This window comes from Nannospalax galili, unplaced genomic scaffold (assembly GCF_000622305.1).
Source record: "Nannospalax galili isolate Female #2095 unplaced genomic scaffold, S.galili_v1.0 scaffold278, whole genome shotgun sequence".
Lineage (NCBI taxonomy): Eukaryota > Metazoa > Chordata > Mammalia > Rodentia > Spalacidae > Nannospalax > Nannospalax galili.
In genome coordinates, this window is record NW_008347536.1 from 6487047 (window position 1) to 6497257 (window position 10211).

The 10211-nt window shown below is 37.2% G+C and overlaps 1 protein-coding gene across 6 annotated transcripts in view; it reads left to right on the forward strand.

Moving 5' to 3' along the window:
• Positions 1–10211, forward strand: part of Rab30 (RAB30, member RAS oncogene family) — a 99995-nt gene extending 89784 nt beyond the window's left edge. For all 6 annotated transcript variants that reach the window (XM_008844191.3, XM_008844192.3, XM_017800901.2 and 3 more), the window contains exon 5: positions 1158–10211. In XM_008844191.3, the coding sequence (XP_008842413.1) occupies positions 1158–1408 (251 nt within the window). In that variant the 3' untranslated portion in view covers positions 1409–10211. The remainder of the gene's footprint in view (positions 1–1157) is intronic.

Below are 10211 nucleotides of genomic sequence, written 5' to 3' on the forward strand. Positions count from 1 at the left end.
GCACGCACGCACGCATGCACCAACACACACACACACACACCTTTTTGAGAACAGGGTCTCCCTGTAGCTCCAGCTGGCCTGGAACTGGCTTTGTAGACTAGGCTGGCCTTGAACTCACAGAGATCTGTCTGCCTCTGCCTCCCAAGTGCTGGGATTAAAGGCATGTGCCACCATGCCCAGTTATCTGTATTTTTAAAAAATTTCATTTATTTTCATTTTATATAGATGAATGTTTTGCCCACGTGTAAGTGCAGCATGTGTATACAGTGCCTGTGAGGGCCAGAAGAGGGTGTCGGAGCCCCTGGAACTGGAGTTATGAATGGTTGCTAGCCATCATGTGGGTGCTGGGAACAGAACTCAGGTTCTCAGTGCTCTTAACCACTGAGCCATGTCTCCAGCCCTTATATCTACCTGTGTTTCATTGTTCTCATATAAAAAATTCCAGTTCTAGCTGGTGGCTCACACCTTTAATCCCAGCACTCAGGAGGCAGAGGCAGGTGGATCTCTGTGAGTTCAATGTCAGCCTGGTCTACACAGTGAGTTCCAGGTCAGCTGGGGCTACAAAAAAAAAAAAAAAAAAAAAATTCCAGTTCTACATGAACTGCATAATTAATGACTTAATTTATCCCTTAATACACATATAGCTGCTTCTTAATCACAGTACCAGCCTTGCCATCAACAAGATGATTCTTGAAAGAGTTCAAGACTTTGTCCTTAGTGGATCCTTGTACCCAAGGATGCAGGGTTAAATTATGTTGTCTTAAATTCACTTAAAATAGTTGTATGTATTATGCTACTACCTGATATAGGTGTTCATTAATATTCAAGGATTTCTTTTTAAACTTAATTTTGTTCTAATTATATAATTTCAGATTATTATTTAGTTATGTAAAATGTATGTTTTTGAAGTCAAATCTATAATGGAGAATATACTTAAGAGATGGTGCCACCTGGTGGGCATTTGTGTTATTTCCAGTCTTTGACATAAATGACACTGGTATTTAAACTAAACATTCTTGTAATCACAGTCACATTTGCTTTGCTTGACTCATCTGTCTGTCTAATCTGCCCATCAACTTCAGATCTGGAATTGAATCGTGATGCTTCCCGGTCTGTGCAAAGTCAAGTAATGGTTCTTTGATTTACCATTGTTACAGGCAATAAGATCGACCTGGCTGAAAGGAGAGAGGTCTCCCAGCAGAGAGCTGAAGAATTCTCAGAAGCTCAGGACATGTACTACCTGGAGACCTCAGCCAAGGAATCTGACAATGTGGAGAAACTCTTCCTTGACTTAGCCTGCCGACTCATCAGTGAAGCCAGACAGAACACACTGGTGAACAATGTATCTTCACCTTTACCCGGAGAGGGGAAAAGCATCAGCTATTTGACTTGTTGTAATTTCAACTAAAGGCTGAGGCAAGGAGAAACAAAGGGAATCAGTAGCTGCCCCGGTGAGCCATGAGTCGCTAGGGAGATCTGGCAATGACTCTGGCTCCTGCTCTGGCTCCTGCTCTCGGACCTTCTGATTCCTGTGGGCTCCCGAGCTTACAAAGCATGCAGGCCAAGGGCCTCAATGACAGGCCGGCATTAGCAGAACACATAATGGTTTCACCCTTTTGCAGTCTGGAGATGGAATACGGAGAAAATTGCACTAAGCACTCCATGATCTGCAGAGCATGCTGCTTTTGTTTTTAACAAAGCAAGTAAAAGTGCATTCCTGAACACAGTCCAGGGGGACATGTACTGTAGGAAGCCCTCCTGCCTGTCAGCGGGTGCATGTGGGGGCTGTTCTTTAGTGCTTCAGTGGTAATCTGGTGCCCGGTTTTCTTGTCTATCAGGTAAACCAAAACTGGAATGGCCTAGTATTGTCTCTGTGGTACTTCCTGATGACCCCATGGAGATTTTGAAAAGTGTTATTTCTTTTGTCCATAGGCACTTTCAAAACCTTTGGGATATAAAAATGAAAACTCACTTATGACCAACAGTAACAGCTATTGTTTTAATAATATATACAAGCTCCATGACTCCTTTTGGTGCTATGATTCTGCTATTTCACAGACCAAACGTTTTAGTACATCGATACACTTAAATGTATTACCTAGAAATAAAAAAGAAAATGGGGGATGTCCATGAATGAGCACTCTTTTTCGGCTTCATTACCACCATTTCTAGGATGGGTTGTTCGGAAATGAGAATCCTTTTTCTTTCATGTTGTCCTTGAAATCTCTTAACTTTTCCTCTATTCTTTTACCTTTCCTGCCCTCTACATAAATGAAAGTTGGAAAAATGGGGGAAATACAAGTGGATGATGACATTTTCTTATAAAAGATTAGTTCTAAGACATTTTGAGTAGCATGAGGAAGAGGACCCAATACGACCAAATACTGTGGCGTGAACTGGCTTGCAGAGCAGGGTTCTGGACAGAGCACAGTCCACCATAACAGGTCATACCCTTTCCTTTCTGCAGCTAGCCTTGGATCAACCAAGGCTTGAGATTTTGTAGATATTTTTAGTATAAGTGAGAATAGCAACAGATGAAAAGTCTCACAAACCATCGTTCTATCTTCAAAAGCCTTAGGAAAGTCCTGCTTGGGGGAGCAGGTTGAGCAGTTGTTTACCATCCATTTCTGTGATTGCTCTCAGACTCATGACCATACGTGCATTTCTGTCATGTGATTCCCCCAGCCTCAGTCTTCTCTCATCACTCTCCTTTCCCCTCTCCCTCTTTCCCCTTTCCCTCCTGTCCTGGTATGTATGTGTTGTTGCAAATCTCCAATTCAAATGAAGGTATGTATGCTTTTACTTAGCCAATTTTAAAACAGGACTCAAATTGGAAGATCTGCTGCTGAATAAGTTCCCAGTTCTTCAGTGTCATACTTTGATACCTTCTGATTTGTTCACCCTTATAAATGCAAATTCGTACAATAATTAAACCTGTATGCTGTTGATGCTGTCAGGTGTTCTGTTGCTTGCCGCATAGCATAACTGAGGATGAGCCACCGAATGAGGAAATGACAAGTAATTCCATGTTGTTGATGGTGACAATCTTGTACCTGCCATGTCGTTGTTGGGAAGCTGTTTAATTGTAAAGCAATGAGTCATGTACAGTAGGATACTGATAACGCATTTCTAGTGTTTCTTTAGCAGGTTCCAAAATGACCAATATTGTTAATAGTCATTGGTATTATGACCAATATTGTTAATAGTAATTGGTATTATAAGTGATTGGCCTTACTGTGTTTCTCTTGATTCTATGGGAAAGAGAACAGTTCCCATAAGTTTTGTCTTTCCTTTAAAATATGTATCTATAGGAAAAAAAAATCACTTTAATGAAAACCAAAATCATTTGCAATTATTACCTTTGCTTCTCTATCTTCTTCATTAAACCATCAACTAAAAGCATCAGAAAATAAATTAATCAAGACTACAGAAAAATTTATCCTTTTCTATTGTGAGGTAATGTCCCTAAATTTAGATTACTTTTCTTTATGGCAAAATTCTTATCTCCTCAGCATATGATGACTCAACTTTGTCTCACAGCAGTGTGTTAAAAATAACATTGCTTTGTCAACTTAAAGGGCTTTGTTAGATTGGACTAATTTAGCTCCAAAATAACAGCTTCTAGGGCCACATCTATGTTATGGAATTCTTATTCTCTAGGGCTGATAGCCCCTCCACCTGCCTTTGACTAGACTCAGAAGGAGCTTAGAGAGCTCTGTTCCAGGTCCCTTTCTCCCTGGGTCTCTGAGCCTTTCTGTAGCTCACGGTCACCAATCCTTGGCCCATTGACATGGGCACGTAAGGAGCTGGGGCCTTATTTCTTTTTTCCATAGTTCTATGAATTCCAGATTAGGCCTTTTGAATATTTGTCCAGTGATGTACCTCAAATTTGAGAACAATCCCTGACAATATTGTAGGTGCAATAAATACCAGTTGAATAAATGATTCAGTGCCAAGGATTTTTTTATTTTTTTAAAAATATAAATTCCTTGAAGCCAAAACTGTGAAAGTCCATCTCTAATAAAGTCATCTTAATCTGTGGCAGGACCTAAACATTATTTTGTCTAATAACTTAGTGTCAGGGCAGTAGTTCTATCAGACAAGTCTTTTTTTTAGATAAATTCTTACTTAATGGTGAATGAAACAGCATTTGGTTTATTGTCATTTAGTTTGGCTCATCCTGACAAGTAAGACCATCTCTTTCTTCTTCCATTTATGATAGGATCTTTTTTCTTATTTTAATAAAATTATTAAGTACACAACAATTTTTTTTTTGTAGTTTCCAGTGAAAACACTTTCATCTTATGGAGTCAAGCTGGGGAAAGATTGCTGAAATCTTATTATTTGCTGATATTGATTATATGACTTTGGATAGATTGTGTCTCAAAGAACTTTGTGACTTCTTTTTTTTGATGAAAGGCTGTTATTCCTTTGAGTTTTTTATTAGATTTATTCAGTTACATTAATATTTAATTTTTGATTATAAAGAGCCAGTTATCTTTTGTGTAGACTTAGGTTATGTCATTGGCTTTCTTTTGCTTTCCTTTCCCCTGTATTTTGGTTATTTTTATGTCATTATCTCCTTAAGTGGCAAGACAATAACTGAAAATGAAACTCGGATGGATTAGCTTGACAATATATCAAAGTTCTGATTTCAAAATTATTGAGAAACCACTACCGAACAAGATGTTTGGATTAGTATTATGAAAAGCAGTTAGACTTGATGGAAGGAAGCAGCATACTGAACGGGCTGTAGTCCTTATTTTTTTCTGTTCATGTGCGTGTACCTTCAAAGGACCCTGGTGACTCCTGGTGTTCGATTAATGAGTTGCCTGTCTACCTTTTGAGCTATCTCACAAGCATCACTTTCAGTTAAAGTCTCATTCTGAAAAAGTATCAGTTGCAAATGATTTTGAGTAGGTTGCTTGATTAAACTAAAATATCTTTAAAAAGAACAGAAGCTACCAAATGAGGTCATCTTATTACAAGAAAATTTCCCTCCTCCTTTCCATCTCTCATATGAGTGGCCTGCAGAATGTTGTGCATCTCGTGTAGGGATCACTTCCTCCTCAGCCTCTGGAAGAAGTCCTAGCTTGCCATTTTGTTTTTAAGAATTTTTGTTTTAACTATAGCTGTTTACTTTCTTTCCTCAACTGTGGCACTGACAGGTATATTTTGTATCTTTCTCTCAAAATGTATTATACATAAGCAATTATGGTTAAATACTTATTTGGGGCTAAATGGAGGATATATTTTCTTTGAGGGTTTTGTTCCTGTGACATGAGTTTATTTGTGGAGAGGAAAGCTGCCTTCCCTTACACTGTACAAACTGGTAATATCTTTATGCTGATTTAAGATATTATTCCTTCAGATCACTCAATATAGAATAAGGAAGATGGTACTTCATTTCCTTCCTAAATTCCATGGTGTTAATGTTATAATTACTTCTGGGAGTCATTGCTTTTCCCCTTTTTATGAAAGACAAGATCTCACAGCCTGTGGCCAAAGCTGACCTAGAAATCATAACATAGCACAGCTGGCCTCAAACTCATGGCAGTTCACTTGCCTCAGTCTCACCAGTACTGGAATTAGACACCTGAGCCATCATGTCTGGTTTGATGAGCCCATCTTTGAAATGAAAAACAAATTGAGGCATAAGTATTTGGTAAAGGATTTTGACATTTAAGACAGGTGAGGAATATGTGAAGGGATTTTTGTGGGACTTAGTATGGAAGAGAGGAATGAATACAATGAAGAGATTTCAGCACAATGCTCTGCAATTCAAAGAAGCAGAATGAAGCCCACAATTGAGGTCATAGAGCCACAGATTGGGCTCTGTGTCTGGGAGAATTTCTCAAAAAGTTGGTACCCCATAGAAGCGATTGCCTGTTTGTCAAGCAGAGGGTAGATAATGCTGCCAAGACAATGTGGGGATGAGGCAACTATTGATCAAGGGTTGGCCCAGATGATCTGTTAAGTCAAATTTCTAAATTGCAAAACCTTTTCCTTTTTTTTTTTTTGAGACAGGGTCTCACTGTGTAGCACTGGGTGACCTAGAACTTGCTATGTAGAGCAGGCTAGCCTTTAACTCAGAGATCCACCTGCTTCTGCTTTCTCAGTGCTGGGATTAAAGGCATGCAGCACCACGCCCAGCTTACCTTTTCCTATGATCAATTAGGATCTGTTGACCAACAGCTAATGACATTAAAGAACAAACAAGGTGTTATTGTTGTCATGAATGCATTCCATCCTCCAGGGAAAAGTTGCTATCTGTCCTTGAGCCAGGAGACTGGCCAGCCATCATGCCCTAAATTGGAAATGCCTTGTCATACCATATATCAGTGTCCTGTTGAAATCAAACTGGTTCTTGAGCTAAAAAAATTGAAAAGGTATCATTTAGGTAGGAGTTATATGAAATTGTGGAAACTAGTTTCTGTTCAGGATTTCAGGTGACAGTTTAGCATGGCAGATCTTCCAGTAAAGAGTCCCCAATAGACCAACATTTCATGAGAGGAGGGCTGGAAGGTCACTGGTGGTCCTCAAGGTCTATTTTAGGAAAGACTCAAATGACATCTGGTGGATTTCTTTGATTCTCTTGAGTGAGTTTAAGAGTGAAGGCCACTCTGATTCATGTACAAAGTAACAAAATATAGCTCTTTAACTTGAAAATGAAAAAACTATAAGTGAATCTTTGCTAATTAAAATGTATGAACCAAATGATTCCACCTGCAAAAATAACCTGGCACTCTTGCGAGTCTGATAGGTGGCTGATGTTTGGTCTTTAAAGATGGAGATCATTGGTTTTGAAGAGAAAGACTTGAATTCGAGGGAGACTTTTTAACTTCTTTGAATAAGAAGTTGGAACACAAAGGCCAGTTCTTCTTTGACCTCTTGAGATGTCTGAGTCAAACTTTTTACTTTCCCATTGATTTAAAGCAGAACTGCAGATGCTGAGCCTTATTCTGATGGAATTCTCAGTGGATGGTGATTGACACTTCAGAGAATGATACAGAAGACATATAAAAGGGGACACTAGGTTAGCTGTGTGGATCCTTACAACTCACAAGTTAGCTGGGACTTTAGAAAAGTTTGAAGATGAGTTTTCTCATCTATGAGATAGAATTGTTAGCAATATTCTGAAAATTAGATGAGATAAATTGAAATGTACCTTGCTCAGCAAATAGCAAGTACTCAAATATTATGTTTTCCCTTCCCTAATTAAGACTTTGGAAACAGGAGCAGTGGTGTGTGCCTTTAATCCCAGCTACTTGGGAAGCTGAGGTGGGAGCTAGAGCAACATAGGGAGACCCCATTTCAAAATAAAGAATTTGAAATATTTTTGGTAGATTGCTAGAGAATAACATTTCTGAAAGGGATCCTTAAAAGGAATTCACTTATTTGATTTGCGTTTAGATATTTCAGTCACCATCTGTTCTTTCATACTTCTGGAAAGACATTCTCCATCTCAATAGATAATTCCAGGGCTGTATTATCAGGAAACATTTATCTTAAAACTGAAATACCTCACAGTGCAATGAAAACCTCTTCTTGATTTCATTCTCCATGGGAAGAAAATGGGTTGATATCTTTAAGGAGCCACAAATGCCATTTATTAATGCTTTCCTGTCTATTTTTTGAAAGATAAATCATAAAAAGTATATTAAGGTCATAATCATTATTCCCTTGGTGAACATCAGGATAGGTGTAACAAGCTTAGTTTCTTACTGGCATCAGATTTAGATCATGATACTGTTGATTCGCTCCATCTATGCATTTCCCCTTTTACCTCCTTATATAATTGATAACATTGTCTGCTTTTGAAGAATAATTCTGGTTGTGTGGCTCTTGTTTCCATCTGTAGGTAAAAATGGAATCATGAATCCCTTTTGTGATTTGCTTTTAGAATTTAATTTGATATATGACATTTGATGAATGTAATTACCAATACCTGGAAAGGTTCCCCCTTTCTATGTGTTATATTTTCAAATAAAAATTTGGGTACTAGCTACCTAATGAAACAAACATTCATGTATAAAGTAAGAAAAGATAAGAATTTGTTCTGTTAGAATCATTTACTAGTTGGCTAAATGGCACACATCTTTTGTTTAAGAATACACAGTTATGCCTGGATTAAATAATAATAGTAAACTTGATAAGCCCTCTGAAAAACAGCTGCTAAACATACTGCTTTCTGGAATGTAATCATTAGGAATATTCTCTTGCTGTATACAATTACAGAATGCTAGTGGAACTTTCTTGTAGACTATTTGACAATGAATGTCAGTTGATATACTAAATGAATTTTTTAGTTATTTAATCCTTTTAGGGCTTGTTAGGACTTTACTGTCCTTGTTATAGAACATTTCAAATAATTGGGATGCTATCCTCGAACTTCTACTCATTGAAGTGTCCCTCTAGACATAGCAGATGGTTAGAGCTCCTTCGATGGTATATTACTGAGCTACATAAAGCTACTTCAACTACTGCATGAGTAAAATGGCTGTTTTCAGAAAAGAAAAAAAAACTCTGCTCAAAATTTCAACCAATAAAGACTAAAACAAGAGTTTTAGTACTCTAAAGGGAAAAGGTGTGCCCTGTGTATATTATTGCACACACTTCAATGCATGACTTTTAGTATAGGGGTGAAATAAAATGCTGAATATGTCATTCTGGAGAGCTCAGCAGCTAGTTAAATATTTAAAGAAGCTGCTTTATGAAGACTTAGAAAATCCTTGATTTTCTTCTTTTTCCCTCTCCATTAAAATATGGATGTTTTACATACACAGTTTTAACAAACAGATTGACCAGTGAGTTTTAGGGACTCAATTCTTCATATTTGGCTACTAGTTTTACACATAGGATCACAGTAAAATCCATACGCATCATTATACAAAACATAGTCATCTGCTTCAATATAAGCATAGTTCTTGATTTTAAATGTCAATATGATGTTAATATAATGTATATTTTGTGTCCATGTGGTGTTTTAAATTTTTTTTATCAAAAAGGCCATTAGAAATGTAAGCCACTGATGACCTCAGTGCGATTAGTTAACATTCTGTAGGAAGATGATTTAGGAAACAGTCAGTTCACATTTCAAAAGGGGACAAAGAGGGAACAGGAACCCAAACAAAATATTTTTAAATAAAATTGTATCTCTTAAAATATGTAATTCATATACATGTAACTCAACTTTTAAAGTATAAAGTTCAATGTTAGTAGTATATTCACTATACAGTATTGTCACTGCTAGCCAACTTCAGAACATGCTGTCATTCCATCATTCCCCAAAGAGGGGATCTATTAGCAGGCAAGCCTCTTTCTTCTCTTGCATTTGGCAGCAACTCATCTACTTTCTGTCTATGGATTTGCTTTTCATATAAATATAATCCTACAACGTGTGACCTTTTGTGCCTGGCTTCTATCAAGGTTAAGGTCATCTATGTTGTAGCATGACTCAATTATGTTCTTTTCATGACTAAGTAATAGCCCATTGTACATATAACATTTTATTTGTGCATTCATCAGCTTTTAGACATTTGGGTTCCACTTTCTGGCTATTATAAGTAATGCTGCTATGAACATTTATATAATTTTTGTATGTGGTCATAAGTTTTACAACTCAAGAATAGATTAGCAAATCAAGAAATTTGTATTTATTAAAAGAGAACTTCTTAAAGTTCTGCTTGGAGAATTAGACCCCAGAATAATGGATAGCTGTCCAGTATATCCATAAGAATCTTTCTCGGAGACTGTCATTTCTCTGTGGCAATTACCTTCTTGAGGGCTGCTTCAGTCTTTAGTAGACATTATTTTCTTATCACTAAGAAATTTCAAAATGCTCCACACTCCTCTAAAGGATCACAGCAATGATGCTGGAGAGGGACACTCAAAATCTTGTGGATCATTAAGTCAAAGAAGGAGCTTTTGAAAGGGACGACTTCTTAAATAACAGCTGTTCCATATTTGGATCTTCCTTCTTGAAAAGAATCATCAAATTGCCAAACCACCTGACTATCTGCAGTAATTTATGTTTTTATTATTAAGAAGTTATTCATACTGAGAGTAAAAGTGAAAAGAATGTATTTTATGTGCAAAGAATGAATGTATTTAACAAAATCTTTTTATTTGTAACAATTTTTTAAAAAAGCTGAATGGAAATTGCTTTCCCATGTACTTGTACATAAATAAACTTTTCCTGTTGCCCCCAA